Source organism: Lissotriton vulgaris, chromosome 9 (assembly GCF_964263255.1).
Source record: "Lissotriton vulgaris chromosome 9, aLisVul1.2, whole genome shotgun sequence".
Taxonomy (NCBI): Eukaryota; Metazoa; Chordata; class Amphibia; order Caudata; family Salamandridae; genus Lissotriton; species Lissotriton vulgaris.
The window spans coordinates 935964150-935986044 of NC_141697.1; the positions used below are offsets into that span (position 1 = coordinate 935964150).

The window sequence follows — 21895 nt, forward strand, 5'->3', positions numbered from 1 at the left end:
CCATGAGGCACAGGGTCAGACTGATTTGCATATAGCCATGTCTGAACTGGGGTGGCAGAGTGGGCTAAAGTACAGTGATGGATTAAACCCAGATCTTTTGACTGGGTGTGAGTGTTTGATTGATTCAGATGCTCCGTCCATCACCACCCCCTTTTGTACCGTTTCAGTTGAGAAGCAGTTTTGCGTGTCAGAAATGAGTTGCTGGAAGTGTGGATGAAATGTGTGCAGGCAGTTGTCAGCGGTTTCTAGTAGGTGGACCATGTTTTTATTCATGGCCTAGTTGTTGTGTCACCTGGGAGACTGAAGTCGCCAAGGACAATATTTTTTGGGTAGCTGATTGTGGTCATAGTCATCTGGGTTGTGGTGATCGACAGGAGAGGATCGGGAAGTCGTTCCTGAGTAGTTGTTGCAGGAATACAGTCTGTGGAAGACAGCAATGACCACTTTTTTTATGCTGAGCTCGTCGTTGTGCTGAATACTGTAGTTAGCAGGGAAAAGGAAGCTGAGAATGTGTGTGGAGGTTGCAATGTTTGTTATGAAAATGACACCAAGACTGAGCGGTGATGGGTTCTGTTAGGTCTTCTGCATGAAGGGCAGTGATAAGGATGAAGCTGTTTCGGTAGAGTGATATTCGGTGTCTGCAAATATTATATAGCATGTCTTAGCATGAGACAATGGGGATGTTGTGGGAAGATGCGAATAGGTGGTACATGATGAATACGCGTGAGTGAGCTGAGAAATCGGGTCTTTGAGCCAATGGTTCTTGCACTTGGACCTTATCATGGTGCAATCCACTATTGGCTTACAATGGCCTGGGGCCTTCATAAAGAGAGTTTGGGTCAGAGCTTCATGGTGCCTCCAAGCTGGTTGCTTTTAGTGAGTGATGCTGGCTTTGTTTTATAAGGTCCTTCTTGTGGGTTCTTTGGCTTCATCCTTGGTTGCTTCTAGTCTTTGCAGCTATATCTTCTGTAGACAAGGCTTTCTTTGTGGTTGCTTCTAGTGAGTGGCACTTGCTTGGCCTTTTGAAGTCCTTCCTGTGGTTCGGATATCTGTTTGGATTGGGCATGGCTCTATAAAGCTCCTGCCATGGATGGGCTTCCTGTGAATAGCATATAGAAGTTGTGCTCCACCATGGTCACAGTATCTGCTTTGATCAGCCTTTTGACAAAATAACTGAACTCTTGAACATCAGTAGCAGCCACTGTCATCACTTTGGTCAGCACTGTTGCCAATGTACACTCTATATGAAATCATCAGACATTTTAAATATGGACCCCACAATGGTCTCTGCACCTTGGCCACTTCACCCATCACCAAGTTGGAATGGAATTAGCTCGCCAACATGCAATGAGCATTGGATGGACAATGGGCTAAATTGCCAGAGGCAAATACTTTACAGCCAAAGTATGCAAATGCTTATATTCTCTTCCTAGAAGAAATCAGATAGAGAAAAACGGCTTAGAGTTAACAGAAGTTATGCACACCAAGTTTTCCAGAATGGGTGCTCAACAATTTCTGATTAGTTAGCAGGCGAATGCTTCCTTGCTGCCATTGTGCACTGCTTCTACCCAAGTCTCTCTCAAGTCGTCATAGAGTATACCTTGCCATCATCAAAACGTAGCATAAGCTTTATAGCTTTTTACTCCACAGGCCATATGAACTCTGACCAGATTAGTATTCTGCTCAGTGAAGAGCAAACGAAGACCAAGACCCTCAACCACATATGGTATGGGGAAATTGCCTATGGCACTGGTATTCTCCACAGCTCTAAAAGTTCTGAAGAACTATGAATGTTTTGACTCAAGGCTTGTCATTGAACAAAGAGGTTAAACCCTATAGCAGCTAACTTTGGTAATATCATGCAGTGAAGTAGGCTGTGATCTGAAGTTCCTGACAGTTGCTGGAGCTAAAGGACATCTCACTCGAAAATTGGGACTGGAGCTTAGAGCATAGGCTTACTTAAAGTCAGAAACTTTAGCATGGTGCTGAACTATGGTGGTGTTGCTGTGATCCTTGTCTCACGAGTGATGACCATCACTTTTCTTTACTTTACTCCTGGCCTCCATCAACGCGAGTGGGAGGAGAGTTGAGGTGATGGAAGATAGGGTAGGCAAAAGCAAGAGATATCCAAACCAAACAGAATACCTAAAGGATCGCAATCAGGTTGCAGGTTAAAAATACTTTATTTGATTTGGTTTAAATCATACAAAGAGCGGGTTAACCGCTAAAAACACATGAGCACTTTAAGATTCATATATAAATACTGGTTAATTAATAAACTTTTCATTTTTAACTTTTTGATCCATAAAATAAAAGAAGCGAAGGTACAATTAGTGCCTTTTAGTCTTATGAAATTGTTCTAGCTTAATGAATTTCTTTGAAAAAAGTCTATACATTTACTGTGTCCAGTTCAGTGTCTTTCTTTTCTAGCGCTTTTGCAGCTAGCGTTAAGAGCTTTAATGATTTACATGCCAATTGCACTGTTGACCCACCTAAACATTTTATTACTGCTAATCTTCAAGTCCTTATCTGTTCTTTTATCAATAGCGGCCGCAGCAATCTTTTCCGTTCAGATAACAATGCTGGACAAATGCAGAGTAGATGGAGCACAGATTCGTCGCCTTGTCCGCAAAGGCGACAGTCCATTGAGGTCCATGTGCCTTTCCATTTGGGAGTTAAATCTTTAGTTGGATACACTCCCAGTCTCAGTAGGATTAATTGATGTTTTATTCGGTTTACAAAATGTTCCGAAAGGTATGGTTGGGGCTTTAGCTTTTTATATGTCGGCAGAACCGTCCATGCATTCGTTTTCCTGGACAGCGTGGCTTTATCCTGGTCTTGGGACATTTGGTTAACTGTTTTGTTTACCAATTGTTTGAACTCCGAATAGGACGGTATGGTCTGCCATGCTTCCTCTAATTTTAAAGCCTCAATCGATTTTCTTAGGTATGAATAAACCGAATTAGTCAGTTTTGATTGCTTTTCGACCTCCAGCCAGCAGTAGTGTGCCAGGGAGTCGTCCTCTGCTGCACGCATTCTCCAGTAGTATTTGACCAGCGCTCCCTGTTTGTCATGGTCTGATTTTTTAGCCCAAGCTCTAGTCTTATCCGGTCTTGTGAGATATGGCGCGGGATGTTGAATAGTTTTTTGAAGAGGCTAATTTGGGCGATGTTCAAGGATGTTGCGTCCTTTGCATTTAATAGTTCGGAACCATATGTGATTGCAGGTAGAAATTTTGATGCCACGACTTTTAATAAGTGAGTGGTGGAGCTGACACTGAGTTTTCTTCGCAGGGTTTTAAATGCAAACAGTAGTTGTTTAGCTTTAGTTTTCCGATGTTCTTGGTGTTGCTTATAGTTAAGATGGTTATCCAAAGTCAATCCTAAGTACTTGTATGTCTCCTCGCGGTCCAAACTATTGCTGTTAATCGTCCAGATGAATTTTGGTATTTTTTTCCAAGGACTAGAAAAACACATGACCTTTGTTTTTTTAAAAATTAATCTGAAGTTGGTTTAGGTCTGTGTATTCTACCAGTTTGTTTATTAGTCGTTGTAGGCCTCGAGGCGTTTGGGAGAGCAACACAATATCGTCTGCATATTGCAAGCTTACTGTTCTCACGTTCCCCAGTTTTGGAGGATCGCCCAGTGTTGTACGTAGGTGGTTATCTAGGTCAGCTGTGAATATATTAACTAAACAGGGGGCCAAGACACACCCCTGTTTTAGACCATTCGTGGTGGTGATTTTGTTTGTTAGACTTCGTCCGTCTCCCAATCTAATTTGAACCCATGTTTTCGAGAAACGGTCTATGATTGCGTTCAATAGGTTTCTTGATGCGCCCCAGGATTCCATTTTTGCCCACAATGCTTGTCTAGGGACCTTATCGAAGGCCGCCTTGAGGTCCACGAAACAGGTGTAGAGTACTTTGGAGTTTATGATGGATTGATTAGCCAGGAGTGTTACGGCGGAAATGTTTGCTAAAGTGCCCATTCCGTCACAAAAGCCTGTCTGTGTGTTGGGAATCAGTTTGATGTTATCCAGCCAGTCTTCTAGATCCTTGAGCAGGTTTGCAGCGTAGATTTTTGCCTCAACGTCTATGAGGGCTATTAGCCTATAGTTTGAGGGGTTTGCACGAGCCCCTGATTTGAATATTGGGTGCAATATACTTCCTCGCCAGGAATCAGGGATGGTGTGGGATTCCAATATGTTGTCAAACAGTATGGCTAGGTATTTGGACCAGAATTGTGGATCTTTTTTGAATAGGGCTTTTGGCAGCCCGTTTGGTCCTGGCGCCCCATCTGATCTCTGCTTTTTTAAGATGTTCATTACTTGTTTTTGTGAGGTCTGGATGTCGAAGACTGGTTGGTCAGACCCTGATATTTCCGATTCAATTTGCTGCAATTTTCCTTCCTTTTTATTTAGTGAGTTGCTATGGTTTATCCAGTGCGAGTTGGGGTTCTATCTAGAACATCAACTTTAGTGAACATGATGTACCTTAACAAACGCATGATAACTGTTATTTAATTGTATTTATTATGTCTGTTATGTGAAAGAAAACTGCAGAAAACTCAAAAAAGTATATATTTTTGTATAATGAAGAATAAATGAAAAAAACAACAAATATGTGAGAAGTTTAATGTGTCATGAGATGCACCCTATGTATAAATAACTGACTTAACTGCCAAAATTGTTGAATATATTTAGGTCACAAAAAGAGGTTTTTCCCTGTGTTCTTATGCTACTTGCCACTCCCACCTCTTGACCGCAAACAAAATACGGAGTACCCTTGTTCTTACTGCTTGGTCGTATGGTTTTGTGCCTGCGAGGTTCGTTTCAATGTTTCTGGCATCCTCTGCTCTTTTGTTGTAGTTTCACTGTTGGTATTATAGTATGTTTGTATCGCCTTTCCTGTTTCGTTTTCAGATATAACTCTGTAAGCTGTCTGTGAATTGTAAGTAGCTTCTATGTGAGTTCGCCATGCGTGCTCTGTTATATCGGAGTTGAAATGACGATTTTTTCCATTAGATAAGACGTTAATCTGGGCCCAGAATTGCTTGGAGTTTTTTTGTCGACTTACACAGAGCATTTTTGTCCAGAGCTGCTCGTTATATTTACGTTTAGCGCCCGGATCTCTTTTTTTAGGTTGCTTTTCATTTGTTTGATTATTATCAAGGCCTCCCGGGAAGGTTGTTGGCCTTGGGTTCGCAGTTGTCTCAATGCTTTATTTAGTTTTTCATTTTTGTGTCCTTAGTGCTTTGGTGTACCATTCTGACACGCTGATCCGGGCCACTTTTTGGTTTTTGCAGCTATGTATGAACTTACTGTGCAGGCTGTTAACTAGAGACTCCCAAGCCTCTATCCCCAATGCTTTTGCTCCTGTAGTAGTCAGGAAATCTGTGCAGGACTCCATGATTTTATCTACAGTGTTTTCATTCCATGATAACCGTTTTAAATTGTACAATTGGGTAAAATACGTCAGTGCACTTGTTGGAAGAGACTTTTCCCTAAAGCTGGTTAATGTGAATGATTGGGGATAGTGATCACTTTCTGTTCTTTCTATTATATTAAAGTTTGTAATGCTGGGGTATAGATCTGGGTCTGCTAGAGTGTAGTCAATGGTTGCACCTGATTTTCCCGTCACTCTTGTGAATGCTGCCGGGCTATCTTGCGGGCCTCAACCGTTTAAAGTGTATAATGCTTGTTTGTTTAGCAGTGCAGCGCATTTCTTGCCCAATGTGTCGCGTCTTGTTGTATTGTTACTCCTGACAGTTATTCCATTCTGTAGATTTTTCTCTTGAGCTTGCATCAAGTTCATGTTGAAGTCACCAGACAATATTATGTTGGCGTGAGGGTGTGTTGTTTTTAGAGTTTTGATGATGGCGGCCAATTGTTGCATGTGTCTTCCCTTGTGCCTATGGGCTGGGTTAATGTAGATGTTCATTATTATCAATGTGCAAGCAATATTAACTTTGAATTTAATGCATTGCATCCAGCTTGAGTCTAAGTCGATATTTTCTTCTTCCCATCGGATTTTTGTGGCAATATATATTGATAAACCAGCCTTTGCTCTTCCGTGTGTTGACTCCTTTTTGGCTGGGTTTAAATGTTCTTTATAGCCTATAATCGGCGTATATGTTGTCTGCCAGGTTTCTTGCAGCAGCAGTATATCGTACTGTAAAATAAATTCGGCGAAATCTACTTCCCCTATTTTAGATGCCAAACCATTCACGTTCCAGGAACAGATGTTGATGTCCTGCGCTGTGTTTGATTTAGTTTGGGATTTTGTTCATGCAGCTCCTTGTTGTGTACTTAATGATCTCCGATGTTGATTGACCTCTTGTTGAATTTTATCTGGGTGTGAGATTGTAATTGTGATTTGTCTTGTGAATGTGACATCATCCTTTATTTGTTCGTATGTCTCAGGGCCTTTTGCTCCTTTTAGGATACCCTCTATGCTGTGGGGGGATTGTAGGGGACTCGGGTAATGGGGAGGTGCCACCTCTTTTAGTTCTATGCCCCATTGTGCAAATACCTCCTTGTGCCTCAGGATCTGTTCAACGACTGAGTAATTTTCCCAGGTGGCTATTGTTTTTTCAACTCCTGTTTGGCTAGTTATAGATTTGAATTCTATTCTTAACAAATCGCTGGATGTTATACGGCTTAGAGCTGACAAGGTTTTGAGTAGCTTTATAATTGTACTTCAGTTTAGAATGTCGTGGGGTCCTCTCGATTTATAATGTGGAATCAGTTCTATCTAACTTTGGGGCGTGGGCAATTGTTTTTGTTATAATCGGTCAGAGTCCCTAATGTTAATTCTATTGGGTCTTGTCGATGTATTTTGCTGGACTCAACTAATTTAATTTGGTCTTGTTGTATCTTTCCAATATGCTCTATTGTGCTTTGCGATTTTGCTTTGTTTTGCGTTTCATTATTATAATTTCTTATCTGCCTTTCACCTTCCCCACTTGTTGCTGTATCCTGCTCCATTATGACTTTTTCCTTTGTAATTTGGTTCTTAGATGTTTGCGTTAGGACTGGCTTTACCAGTTCTTTGTTTTTTTCTTTGTCTTCTTCCTTTTCGGCCGACGACTTAAATATGTCATAAATTTTGTTAGTTGACAAATTTCCGTTTTTTGTTTTGTTTTTGCCGTCATGGTTTATTGTGACTACGGATTCTTTTAATGCCGAGTTTTTATCATTCATCATGCTGGGTGGCTTACTGCTGTTTTCGTTATTTTCCTCTGATCTTTTCTGGATTGGTGTCGGCGAGGTCTGTGGTGTAACTTTGTTTAATTTGCTTTTCCTTGCTTTCCTCAAGCGTTTGCGTTCCCGTTTTGAAAGGGGTTTTGCCAAAATTCCTTGTTCCTTGCTTTGTGACTGTTCGTTAGGTGGTAAATTTTGATTCACGTATGGTGTTGAGCTTTCTAATTGGGGGTGTTCCTCTGTTCGTTCCCAATCTTTCTCTGTGATTGGCAAATTGTTTCCCTCTTTTGATGGTTTGATTTTGATGGTATGGGTGTCCTTTTTAGTTCCTTCTACCTCCTTAAGCTCTCCTTCCGTTGAGGTTGTGTGATTTAATTGTGTGTCCCTTACTTCCTCCAGCAGGTCTGACATTATCATCGGGACGGTTGCAAGCTTGTCGCTTATTTGGTGGCAATGGCACGTATAATAAGTAAAGTCCTGTGCTTGTTGTACCTTGGTTATCATGGCATTTAAGTCATGTAGTTTTTGATCTATTCCATGCACATATAGTGCTAGTGCGTTTAATAGCTCAACTTGGGTGTCCAGCTTATCGGCATGATAAGTTGCTGCTGATCCTATCGTCTTCATGGTACCGAGTAGCTGGTCCCAGAAAGGTTCTGTTGATGAACTTTCTTGATATTTCTTGAAGTGTTGTCCATCTTGTGTCTTGATACCTTGCCCTGATGCAGGTGATTTTTGGAGTTCTAGGGTGGGGTGGCTGGTTCAGTTTCATGAGGTGGTCTGAACTGGGCGAGTGGCACGTGAGGTTGTGAATCTACAGGTTTGTTTATTGTTGCGTGAAGGCTGTCGAAGCTGTCATAACTGTCCCGCTCAAGCTCCAGGTTACCGTCCTGGCTCCAGTCTTCACTAGGCTGCCAAGCGGTTTGTTGAGCTATTTGAATTGTTTGAGGCCATTGATTTTGCTGCTGCTTTAGTTGATTTATTTGTGCTTGGCTGGTCTGGTGTTTGGGTGTGGATGCCGACTCCCGTTTAGGTCCATGTTCGTTATGTACTACGGCCTGAATAGCCTGTTGGCGGGGTCCATGATGGACAAATAGCGGGCTCTTGACTGAGTTAGTGCAACTTCCATCCTCTGTTGTGGACAGCTTAAAGTCCTTGTGCACTGTGTCCTCAGTACTTATTGACCTACTAACTTTTTCCTTATGTATCTTAGTTTCTGGGCTGCCCCCCCTGTGCTTAGACTCCTTGGTTTCTTTTACCTCTGTTGCCTCCTTTGATTCCTTGGCTGCCTTAAGCATCTTTTGCTTCCCTGGGGATAAACTGCGACATACTTTTAGGAAATCAGTGATGAGAGCCCGTTTGCTGCTTATGCTGTTAGTTTTAATAGGCGTTTTAATAGGCGAGCCGATTGCCCTGATGGGGGTCTGAGTCTTGTTGCTTGGTTGTATTTGATCTTGTTCTGTTTTGCCCCCTGTGTCCTGTTTATTGTATTGTTCCAGAATCAGTTCCTGGAGCGATTCCTACTCTCCCTTTCTCTTGGCTTTGCCGCATCTGATTTGTCCTCAGATAAATCCTCCATTAAGTTCTCTATTAGATCCTCTCCTTCCTCTCCCTCTTTTTCTGGTTTCAGATGCTTGGCGCCTGGTGTCCCCCTTATTTTCCCTAATCTCATGATGGTCTACTGCTTACGCTTGCCCTCTCTTTCTTCGGCCTTTGACACAGCCACTGCCACTGCCACTGACTAGGCTGCTGCTTTGTTGTTCTTGCCTCCGCAGAGCTCCTGTTGTTCCTGCTGCTTGCAGTTTCTACCACTGCTAGGAGGTGCTGGACTGTGTAATGATCTGCGGTTCCTGCCGCTACTAGAGAGGTGTTTTCGCAGCTCCTGGGCCCCTCGTTATGGCACCCCCTGCCGCTAGCGTGCCCGCGTCACAAGGGAGAATTGCTTTCACTGAGTGGGTGTGGTGGCTCGCTCCTGTGGGGCCCTCCCCGCCGCTGCAGGACGCTCTCAGCGAGATGTAGGGGTGCTTTCGGGCTCCTGCCGTTGGATACAATAGGAAATAATGATAATGAAGTGATTGCTCCTACCGCTATGGACCCCCGCTGTGAAATGCGGCTCCTGTCAACTGCCGCTGCCGGTGCTGGGGGGCTTGCTGCTGCCCTGCCACTGAGTCCCTCGACTTGGTAGAGGCTCCAGTGCAGGGTGCGCAGAGATTTACCCTGGCTACCACCCCGTAGGCGGACAGACTGGGTGATGTACTGTAGTGGTACAGGGGAAAAGGAACGCCTATGCCACAGAGTGGGGCCTAGTCTTCACTCAGTGAATAAAGTCACACAGACACTAACTGTAGTTACGGGCCGAAGACCTCGAGCGGTCTCGCGCCCATTTATTTATACCCTGCGGGCAAGCTCGTCCTCAGGGTGTATGAATGCGTGCATGCGTGTTTACGTGTGTGCGTGCGTGCATGTTTAGACGGGCCGGGTGGCTCCGTTAGGACATCCCTCCAAACTCATAGATCTATAGTCCATTTAATTTGGACGTCTGTCCAGGACCCAGTGTCCAGGCATAGTCCTTCAGTCGTTGGCTGGGAGTTGGATTGGGTCGGAGGTTGTACCTCTGATTCCGCGGCACCTTCCCCCTCTTCAACACACTCCTCCAAACTCCCAGCTGCGCCGGTTGCGCCTTCACTACTCATGGTCGTTTAGGGTCCTGATTTTGCTGGTGAGGTGTCCTCCCTTGGTTGGCTTGGCAGTGTCTCACTTGTGGCCTGATCTTCCATCTCGCAATCCACGCCCACAGACGTTGGTCCATCAAGTTCTTGACTTCTTGTGACACGCTTAAACCAGGATACGTTCCGTGTCACAGCTCTGTTGTTTCTGGTGGCGGATACCATGGTGCCACGAACGTTTACGACCTCCCACAACTCAGGTTCATACGCTGTGAGATATTTCCAGTTGCGATATCGATTCTTCAAAACTACCTTGTCACCAACTACCAGGGACCTGGGCCTCGCCTTTCTTGACCGGCTTACTCTTTCATTGGTTTGTTGTCTTCTTAACTGAGTAGCATTCTTGTCCAGTGTTGGCGGGTGCCAGGAGGGCCCTATCGGTACACAGTCTCTTGGAACCTTTCTAAACAGTAGGTGCGCTGGTGCACATTTAGTGGTGCAATGGGGCGTCTGACGGTACGCACTCAGAAACTGCGACAAACACTCTTCTGCTGCTTCCCCTTTCTCAACCCAAATCTGCAGGGCTTTGTTCAGCGTGCGCATGAACCTTTCGACCTCTCCATTTGCCTGAGGCCATTGCGGCGTGATTTTCCTGTGACGAATGCCCCGTGCTGTTAGATACGCCTGGAATTCCTTCCCTGGAAAAGGTGGGCCATTGTCTGACCTTATTTCGGCGGGCAGGCCCATCATGGCAAACGTACGGTCCAGCGCTATCTTGACATGGGCAAACGCGGTGGTTGGCACCACTTCGACCACGGGGAAACGTGAGTGCGAGTCTATTATCACCAAAGTGTGTCTCCCATCTGGGAAGGACCCAAAGTCAATACTCAACTTTGTCCACGGTTCTGCACATGGTTCTTCCGTGATGACCGGGTGTGGGGCAGGGTCTTGGCCTGTGATGTTGCATGAATGGCAGTTACGCACCTCTTCTTCTACTGCAGTATCCATTCCTGGGAACCACACCTTGCTGCGCAGTCGTGCTTTGGTTTTTGACACCCCCTGATGGCCCTGATGCGCGAGCCGCACCACTTCTTTCTGCAGGCTTGTGGGAATTACAATGGCAGTGCCACGCAGTACTATTCCATGGGGCCCTTCACTGAGTTCGCTTTGAGCCTGCCAGATCTGCTGACGAAAAGACTTCTCCTCAGCTGTGAGGGCGCTTGCTCCATCCAGGAAATGCTTCCAGCTTCGGTCTGCCAGCGTTGCCTTAGCTCGGCGAAGGCACTCATCTTCCTCAGTAGCCTTTCCTATGTCTTCGAGTGTGAGGGCCTCTGGGCAAGCATCTTGCATCAGCATTTTCACAAATTCCTCCATCTCTTCCGTGTCCTCTTGATCCGTTGTGGGGAACGTGACCTTTGAGTGCCGAGACAGAAAATCCGCTGGGTTGTCTGCTCCTGGTCGGTAGATAACTTCGAAACGATACGTTTGTAACTGGACAGCCCATCGTTCTATCCTTGGAGGGGAGAGCCTATTCGTTCCTGCAAAAAGGGGCACTAATGGCTTGTGATCCGTGACAACCTTGAATTCATGGCCATATAGGTACAAGTGAAAATGGTGACAGGCCCATTTTATCGCTAAGGCTTCACGCTCAATCTGTGCGTAACGCATTTCAGTCACCGTGAGGGCATGACTGGCGTAGGCGGTGGGAACCCATTCGTGGCCTTTTGTCTCTTGCATGAGCACTGCGCCAAGACCGACCGGGCTTGCATCCACTATAACTTCAGTGCGGCGATGAGGGCGAAAGTAGGCCATTACTTTATCATCAATCAGGGCATCCTTGATTGCTGTGAACGCTCCATCTTCTTTCGCTGACCACGTCCAAGGATGGCCGGCTTTGGTCAAAGCGCGCATGGGTTCGGCAATGGAGGCTAAGTTGGGGATGAACCGACCGCAATACGTTGCCATCCCAAGGAAAACTCCTGACTTCTGTGGCCGACGTGGGCCGAGGCGCAGATCGTATGGCTTCTGCTTTCTTTGGGTCAACACGCAGTTCATCTCGGGAAAACACATATCCCAAAAATTCCACTGACTCCTGGTAAAAGGAGCACTTGGCTCGGTGCAGGGTAAGGCCGTGATCTGTTAGGCGCTGGAGGGTAGCCCTGAGATGCGCATGGTGTTCCTCAAGTGTTTTAGAAAAAACGAGGATGTCGTCGCTCAAATTGATGACACCGGCAAGCCTAGAAAGAGTTCCTTTGATCGCATTCTGAAACACCTCAGCAGCCGAGGAAACACCAAAACTTAGATGTTTATAACGCCGTAAGCCGACGTGCGTTGAGAAGGTGGTTATATTACGGCTGTCTGGGTGGAGCTCTAGTTGGTGGTACCCCGCATTGAGGTCTAATTTTGAGAACCACCGTGCCCCGTTTAAGTCCGCAACAATGTCGTCCATCGTGGGAGTGAGGTGTCTCTCTCTTTTGACGGCCTTGTTCGGGAGGCGCATGTCCACACATAGACGAATTGCTCCGGGTTGTTTTGGTTTTGGGGCGACCACAAGGGGTGACACCCAGGGTGTCGGGCCAGAGACCTTCTCTATAACGCCTAGATCCTCAAGTTTCCGTAGTTCTTCCTCCACCTGCGGCCGCAGATGGAACGGTACCCTTCTATGTCTCAGCGCTGTCGGTCGTACTGTACGATCAATGTGCAATTTAAATGTTTTACCCTTGAGGCTACCAGACCCCGAAAGAGGTTGGGAAAATCCCTGAGCATCATGTCGGCGTGCAGCTCGTGCACCTGGTTAGCGAAAAACACCAGTTGTAAGTCTTCAGCTGTATGACAGCTGAGCAGCGTGCCACGTTTTCCACCGGTGACGTGGAACTTCGTCTTCACTTCATTGCCATTACTGGACACCACCACATCAATTACTCCACGAAGGGGTAGCGGATCATCACTGTCATTGGTGTAGATTTTCGCATTGGACGGAGAGAGAGAAGGGCGAGGGGTGAGACTGTCATATTGGACCCTGTCCATAACGTTTACTGAGGCCCCAGTATCAATCAGAGCGTGTACTGGGGATCCCGCAATCTGCACATCGCACATTGGTGGCGGCCGTCTTCGTGCACCATCCCTGCCAACAAAGGATACAAAGTACACCTCGTCGTCTTCGTCATCCAGGTTGAACGCTGCGCGGGAAGAGTCACTGCAAGGACCGGGGTCTTCAAGCGACAACTGATGCACCCCTTGTACGGGTCCTCTTGCTCCTGTGTTGGATGGACGACGATTGTGGCCACTTTTGCGAAATGGTTCTGTTTTCCACAGTTGGAACACGTCTTGCCCTTCGCAAAGCATCTTCCACTGGCAGGGTGATCCATTCCGCAGTTTCTGCAAGATGACTGAGAATTTGCCCTCGCAGGTCCTCTCATCGACTGCAGCCGCCGGTGGATTACATCAAGGTGTTCCTCCTTGTTGGGTGGTGTGCGATTTGTGGGTCCCAATCGGTGGAGCGCTGCTTCCATCTCATCTGCACTGGCATTGGATAATTCATGCGACCGGGCCAGCACAAGGATCTCATCCAACGTGATGCGTGGTTGTCTCAAAATGAGGCGCCGAAGCTGAACCGACCTGCACCCTTGTATTAGTTGCGCTCGAAGTTCCGCCCTCTGATCCGGTAATTCGCAAGCTGTCGCAAGCTTGCGGAGGCGCGCATAGTAGGTGTCGATGGACTCAGTTTCGCCTTGGCGTGCTTGGCGCAGCTTGAACCACTCGTAGTCTGGGTTGACACGTGGGTCAAAGTATCGGTTCAGAGCAGTTACTGCCGCAGTGTAATCGTTAGCTTCACCCCTGTCAGGTAGGGTTTCAAACAGCTCGTACAGCTCATCTCCTCCATAGCACATTAGCAAAGATCGCTTAACTCTTCCGTCGGTTTCTCTTACGCCAACAAAATAGTGGTCCAGTCGACCAATCCACAGCCGCCATCGGGCTGCCGCAGTCGAGGGATCAGAAAGTTCACTGAAAGGTGGCAGAGGAGCGGCTACGCCATGGCCGAGATGCGTAGGTGGGTTATGCGCCGGTGAGGTAACTGCGGCAGACCCTTGTGCGCCAGTGCCATTCGGTAGTACCACAGCATTCTGGGGTGCAGCAACTTGTGGGGCCTGTGCTGCAGGGCCCGTGGTGCTGTCAGCGGCAGCGGTTTGACTCATTGCCCTGGCCGGTGTACGTCTGCGGGCCAACTGGTGCGCCACACACGAGGATTTACCCCTTACTGGCACTGGATGATTGATGTCCTAAGAGTTTGACTTTTATGTTGTACAATGCCGGGTTCTAGGAGCTAGCACGCTGTGCATGAAAGCTGGGGCGTGTGGTGCCAAACGTCAGGCAGGGCTCATTTTGCCACGTGAATAGCTTTAATCCTGCTGTATGCCACCCGTTTTTTTTTGTTTTTTTCTTCCCTGAGGAGTTTTTTTTGTTTCCTTCTCGGTTGCCATTAATGCGAGAGTATGAGTGTGTTAGGGGCGAGGCAGCATGAAACTTGATGCGTGTCTTTTCACCACATTAGTTAGTCTTCCTTCTCCCCCTGCTGGTTCAGGGCGGGCTACGCAGCCGAGAAATAGCGGGTCCACAGGCTGCAGGCAGCTTAGCTGTGAGGGCTCACCTTAGCGCCACGCTGGGCGTGAGGACAGTGCGTGGCGACAGTCTCTTGCCGGGCCGCGGGTACAACGGCCAGCCAACAGCTCTACAGGTCAGTCAGTCTAGTGTGCCGCGATCGCCTCAGGCTCGAACGCCGAGGCGTGAGCTCCGCAAGGGTAAGACCTGCGGCTGTTTGCGATCGCGGTAGTGAGGAGTGTTAGGATCCCGCCCTCTGTCGCCAAATGTACTGTAGTGGTACGGGGAAAAGGAACGCCTATGCCACAGAGTGGGGCCTAGTCTTCACTCAGTGAATAAAGTCACACAGACACTAACTGTAGTTACGGGCCGAAGACCTCGAGCGGTCTCGCGCCCATTTATTTATACCCTGTGGGCAAGCTCGCCCTCAGGGTGTATGAATGCGTGCATGCGTGTTTACGTGTGTGCGTGCGTGCATGTTTAGACGGGCCGGGTGGCTCCGTTAGTACAGGTGAGACGGCGTTCACCTCACCTCGCCATCGCCATCGCCTCGGCTCCTCGGCCCCCCGGCCCCCAAGATGTCCACGCCGCCAGATCAATTGGGGCAACGCGGCCGGCCCGTACCTGGACCACGATCCAACCGGTCCCGATCCCGGTCCCGGCAAGGAAGCCCGATGCCGGACCTGATGGCAGAAGTGAAGCTGGGGCTCTGCTGCAGCTGCGGCGGCCTCGGCGTCTCCCTGCTCTCTTGCTCTCCTGCTCAGTGCGCAAACTCTGAGAGCAGACGCTAGGCTCTCGTCCCAAACGCATCATCATTCCATTCATTACTGCACCATGAAAACAAAATTGGGCTGTTAGCTAGGTTAGTGCTCTAGTGGCTACCTCACTCCGGGCTATTTAGGCAGTCCTGACCCTCGGACCAGCGCGGTAGGGAGACGGTGGCAGTGTCTCCCAGACCCGCTGCTGTGCCTGTGGGTGTTCAGTTTGAATTGCTGTGTTAGCGAGGGCTGCGAGGTTCATCTTTTTCAGTGGACAGAATTTATAGCTCATCCTTTTAAAACTAATTTTAACTTCAGGACAGGACAGACTCACGTGTCCCCAATACCCGCTTTCTCTCCCCGCTTCGCCTGGGTTCGATTCCATCGCCTGCCCGCCTCGGTCCGACTCGGCAACCAGTGCCGTTGAGCGGAGGGCGGACAGGCAGAGCCAGGCAGCAGCACTTCCGGTTGTCCCGGAGTTGAGGTTAGCGCTCTAGTGGCTACCTCACTCCGGGCTATTTAGGCCGTCCTGACCCTCGGACCAGCGCGGTAGGGAGACGGTGGCAGTGTCTCCCAGACCCGCTGCTGTGCCTGTGGGTGTTCAGTTTGAATTGCTGTGTTAGCGAGGGCTGCGAGGTTCATCTTTTTCAGCGGACAGAATTTATAGCTCATCCTTTTAAAACTAATTTTAACTTCAGGACAGGACAGACTCACGTGTCCCCAATACCCGCTTTCTCTCCCCGCTTCGCCTGGGCTCGATTCCATCGCCTGCCCGCCTCGGTCCGACTCGGCAACCAGTGCCGTTGAGCGGAGGGCGGACAGGCAGAGCCAGGCAGCAGCACTTCCGGTTGTCCCGGAGTTGAGGTTAGCGCTCTAGTGGCTACCTCACTCCGGGCTATTTAGGCCGTCCTGACCCTCGGACCAGCGCGGTAGGGAGACGGTGGCAGTGTCTCCCAGACCCGCTGCTGTGCCTGTGGGTGTTCAGTTTGAATTGCTGTGTTAGCGAGGGCTGCGAGGTTCATCTTTTTCAGCGGACAGAATTTATAGCTCATCCTTTTAAAACTAATTTTAACTTCAGGACAGGACAGACTCACGTGTCCCCAATACCCGCTTTCTCTCCCCGCTTCGCCTGGGCTCGATTCCATCGCCTGCCCGCCTCGGTCCGACTCGGCAACCAGTGCCGTTGAGCGGAGGGCGGACAGGCAGAGCCAGGCAGCAGCACTTCCGGTTGTCCCGGAGTTGAGGTTAGCGCTCTAGTGGCTACCTCACTCCGGGCTATTTAGCCACGCCCTTCCAGGAAGCGCGCAGCGGTTGCGCGCAGGGGGCGCCTTCGAGCGCGCCTAAGAAAAGCCCGTCTGCGCCCGTCCGCGACAGGACGGGGCGAGGGGCTATGGACCATGACATTTTGCAACATGTCTCTACCGGTAAGGGTTCACGGCGATTCACGTATTCCCGTCAAGCGCTACTGACCCTTAGACCACCGTTGCCATGTAGCACCAAAATACCATGGCACCGTGTAGAGGGATCCTTCTCTTGTTTACAATGTCGGCATCTTTCAAAGAAGGACACACCTCCCTCAGACCCTAAATCCCCCTTACCGGGCCTTAAGAGCTTTCTACTAAATGTGCGATCTTTACCCAAACATCAACATGAGGTTTGGGATCTAATTCATACTATGCAGCCAGATATTTGTTTTCTCGTTGAAACATGGCTAAAACCCCACACTGTCACTGCCATCGCTATGGGGATTCCCTCTGGGTATAAAATAAAACATTTAGACAGAGACATTAAAACTGGAGGGGGTCTGGCTATTATATATAAAGATTGCATAAAAGTAATTATTAGTGAACAACACATGCACCCACAGCTAGAAACAATGATTTTTAAACTTACACTTACTAACCACATCACCTGGAAAGGTGCTTTGGTCTATCGACCCCCAGGACCTAACCCTAAATTTGCACTTACTCTGCAGGAAATTTTAGCCCCTCACATTAAATCCAAAGAAGACTTTCTTCTTCTGGGTGATTTTAATATACATGTAGACTTACCCACACTTTCCGAATCCTCTGACCTGATTATTGACCTTTCTAATCTAGGTATAGAATTACAAAACCAAGGTCCCACTCATAGAGGAGGACATATGCTGGATTTACTCTTTTCTAATTGTGCCAAAGTCATCTGCTCTCCAGCAAAAGAAATGTCATGGACAGACCACTCAATGTTAGAATTTTTATTAGTAACGCCTTTAAGTACTGCAAAGAGTGTCTCTCTTCCCCCCATCTGGCGACGAAAATGGCACAAAGTCACTGTTAACAAAATCCAGGAATTCTGGAAAGATCTGGAAATTTTGACAACAGACACAGCCGATACGGCTTTAGCTAAACTTAACATTTCTATAAAGCAAGCCCTCGACATTGTAGCCCCCTTGAAAAAGCATAAACAGTATCCTGTGTCCAAACAAGATAGCTGGTATACCTACGAACTGAGAGCAGAAAAACAAAATTGTAGGCGAGCTGAGAAAGCTTGGAGAAAAAGGAAAACCGAGAGTAACAGAGCAGTTTTCTTAGACGCTCAATCAAAGTACTACAAAAATATTAAACTTGCCAGAAAACAGCACATAACGCAACAGATATCACAAGCAGGCAATTGCTCTAAGGAGCTTTTTAATATCCTTCAGAACTTTATTAAACCGACCGCATGTGAGAGCTCAGAGGACTTCTCACAAGATCTATGTGATGAAGTATCGACATTTTTTGAGGATAAAATAAATAACATCTATGAAAAAATAGTAGCAGCCAACAGCGCTATAAATAAAACTACCAATAGTTATCCTCTGACCCCGGCAACAAACAACAATAAAATACCTCTAACATCCTTTCCCCCAATCACTAATACAGAGCTCCTCTCCCTTTGCAGCCAAATTAAATCAGGGTCGCCAAGTGACCTTATTCCCGCCAAGATGATTGGCCCCATGATCTCTCTCCTGGGACCCTCCATATTAGATTTGGTGAACATTTCACTAACAAAAGGTCAGGTTCCAGCAGACTGGAAAAAGGCGGTGGTGAACCCGATTAGAAAAAAGGCATCTTCCCCATGGACAGACCTCTCCAATTTACGACCTATCTCCCTCCTACCCTACCTGGGCAAGGTTACGGAGAGGCACGTGAACACCTATCTCTCTCAACATCTTGAGGCGACGGACGGCCTGGACCATTCACAATCAGGGTTCAGGCCAAATTACAGCACAGAATCAGCTCTTCAGACGGTGACCAATAACATCAAAATGGCACTGGATGATGGCAGCTCAATGATTCTGGTGCTGTTGGACCTTTCCGCCGCTTTTGATACGGTGTCTCACACGGTGCTCCTCAACCGCCTAGGCGAGGTGGGTGTAGAAGGAGAGGCTCTGGCATGGATGAAGAGCTTTTTGACTGATCGTTATCAAGAAGTTAGGCTGGGCTCCCACAAATCCACTCTTAGGGAGCCCAATAAGGGAGTGCCACAAGGCTCGTGCTTGAGTCCTACACTCTTCAATGTGTATGTGGCCCCCCTAGCCAACTTAGCAAGATCTTTCGGCTTCACCCCTGTGTCGTATGCCGACGATACCCAACTCCTTTTTCCCTTTAAAAATCTTACACCTGCAATAAAAAGATCTTTTGCAGATGGCATGAGAGCCATTGCAGAGTGGATGTCATCTAACTGCCTGCAGTGTAATGTAGGGAAGACGGAGGTCATGTGTTTTGGGCAAGCGGCGACACACTGGGCATCCGATTGGTGGCCCTTAGAGCTGGGCCCTGTCCCTATTCCCAAGAGTACAGTCAGGAACTTGGGAGTGCTTTTTGATCAGCAGCTTACTTTCAAAGGCCACGTTAACCAAGTTGCTGGAAACTGCTTTCGGGCTATTGGTATGTTAAGACGTGTCTTCCCCTACATACCGGACCATCATAGAAAGACGCTTATACCTACCTGGGCAAGGTTACGGAGAGGCACGTGAACACCTATCTCTCTCAACATCTTGAGGCGACGGACGGCCTGGACCATTCACAATCAGGGTTCAGGCCAAATTACAGCACAGAATCAGCTCTTCAGACGGTGACCAATAACATCAAAATGGCACTGGATGATGGCAGCTCAATGATTCTGGTGCTGTTGGACCTTTCCGCCGCTTTTGATACGGTGTCTCACACGGTGCTCCTCAACCGCCTAGGCGAGGTGGGTGTAGAAGGAGAGGCTCTGGCATGGATGAAGAGCTTTTTGACTGATCGTTATCAAGAAGTTAGGCTGGGCTCCCACAAATCCACTCTTAGGGAGCCCAATAAGGGAGTGCCACAAGGCTCGTGCTTGAGTCCTACACTCTTCAATGTGTATGTGGCCCCCCTAGCCAACTTAGCAAGATCTTTCGGCTTCACCCCTGTGTCGTATGCCGACGATACCCAACTCCTTTTTCCCTTTAAAAATCTTACACCTGCAATAAAAAGATCTTTTGCAGATGGCATGAGAGCCATTGCAGAGTGGATGTCATCTAACTGCCTGCAGTGTAATGTAGGGAAGACGGAGGTCATGTGTTTTGGGCAAGCGGCGACACACTGGGCATCCGATTGGTGGCCCTTAGAGCTGGGCCCTGTCCCTATTCCCAAGAGTACAGTCAGGAACTTGGGAGTGCTTTTTGATCAGCAGCTTACTTTCAAAGGCCACGTTAACCAAGTTGCTGGAAACTGCTTTCGGGCTATTGGTATGTTAAGACGTGTCTTCCCCTACATACCGGACCATCATAGAAAGACGCTTATACAGGCTCTTGTCATCAGCAGGGTTGATTACTGCAATGGTTTGCTCCTTGGAGCTAACGAGGAGCAACTTAGTAAACTGCAGGTAATCCGAAATACAGCTGCAAGGATTATCCTGAATGCCCCTCCAAGGACACCCTCATATCCCCTGCTGATGAGACTCCACTGGCTCCCAGTGAGGAAACGAGTCCAGTTTAAAACGCTGTGTACTATTCATAAGAGTATGACAGGGGAGGGCCCAAAATACATGACCACAATTTTCCAGCCCTACACCCCTGGGCGCCTTCTGCGCTCCAGTCATCAGCAGTTACTGCAAGTACCCAGAGTAAAAAAGACCAGACAAGGTGGCCGAGCACTAGCCTATGCCGGACCAATACTCTGGAATTCTCTGCCCCCGGAATTAAGATCTCTCTCTAGCCACCTGACCTTCCGTAAAACCTTAAAAACCTATCTGTACCCTAGCAAATAATACCCTGTAGCTTCTTATTTTTAGTTTGGACATACAATTTAAATCAGAACTCTCCTTGTTGCAGCAATAGCGCGGAGATACCCCTCCGGGGGTCTAGTCTGGCGCTTTACAAGAATATAAAATAAATAAATAAAAAATAAAAAGCCTCGAGCTGCATCTGGGCACATACATCACTTGCCATAGGGTCTTGACTGAGATTTTACCTTAACACACAGAGAAGATACGTTACTGAAATCATGACACCCTTTCTTGCACTGGGTGCAACGGTGGACATCTAATACTTCCAGACTGCAAAAAGAGAACCTTTTAAAGAAAAATAAATGTACAATAGATTTTAAAATGTGGTGGTGTCCAATGATTGTGAGTGGCTCACAATAAAAATGAACTGATGTTCTAGTTACAGAACTCACCTTTTGAGCTCTGGCATTATTTCTGGAGAAGACACTTATATGGCACCACATGTGGTGGAGCTATGGTGCCACCTTGCACTGTCTGGGAGCAGGGAGTATTGAAAATACTTTCAGATCCAATCTGAAGCCGGATAGATAATTTAAGACACGATGTCTGCAGGGAGAAGCTGTCATTAGAAAAGACTCACACCATGAGCTTCTGTCAGAGAACAAACATAACAAAAAAAAGACATATAATCTCACCTGGTGAGCATATCTGATCGGAGACTTGTTCAACATATCTGTCCATGAGGATGGTTCAGGAATACTGTCCATGGAGTAAGGGAATCCTGCTTCAACCATGCACCTACAATAAACAGAGAATAATCTGAGGGGAGTCGAAATACAAACAAATTCTCTTTAACAATGGTCTACTTGTGTGCTTACCCTTATTACAGAACATGCTTTAAAACCCTTAGCTGTCAAAAGGAGAATATCAAAACAAGTGAACTGAATATTTATATTTTTTTGACTTTGAGGAAAAGAAGACAATATCCCTTAGGGCATCAAAACACTGAACAAGGGTGTTAGTTGGATGCCCACTACTTTTATACACTGTAGTAGTTACAGACTATAACTTTGCATTGAAAACATTCATGGGAAATAATGAAAGCGTAGGTGAGACCACCCACATGGCCATCTTTGGTTATTTGCTTTCTGGGAGCCAAGTGAACTGAGAGCACATATCCAAAGTTCTGTCTTTCAGAGTAAATATTCCTCTCGATGATCCTTCACTGAGAATGCTTGGGTATCTGAGGCCTGGTAAACCCTGCAATAGTCTGCACTGCAAGAAACCCTAGTTAAAACCAGTTTTTACTTTTGAGGTCTCTAAATGTCAGGAACATCTGTGCACTGTAGTCCCAACCTTATCTAAAGGAACTCCTCTTTTTAGGTCAAAGTCTACCAGGCAGGGCAGCTGTCTGGTTGCAAAAGCATATTTGGGACATACCGAGCGGCTCCGAAGGAA

The 21895-nt window shown here is 47.3% G+C and overlaps 1 protein-coding gene across 1 annotated transcript in view; it reads right to left on the reverse strand.

The window, feature by feature from the left end:
- APEH (acylaminoacyl-peptide hydrolase) overlaps positions 1-21895 on the reverse strand; it is an 883124-nt gene that overhangs the window by 77723 nt on the left and 783506 nt on the right. The window contains exon 20 of the mRNA XM_086938781.1: positions 21133-21235. Coding sequence (XP_086794907.1) covers positions 21133-21235 — 103 coding nt within the window. The remainder of the gene's footprint in view (positions 1-21132; positions 21236-21895) is intronic.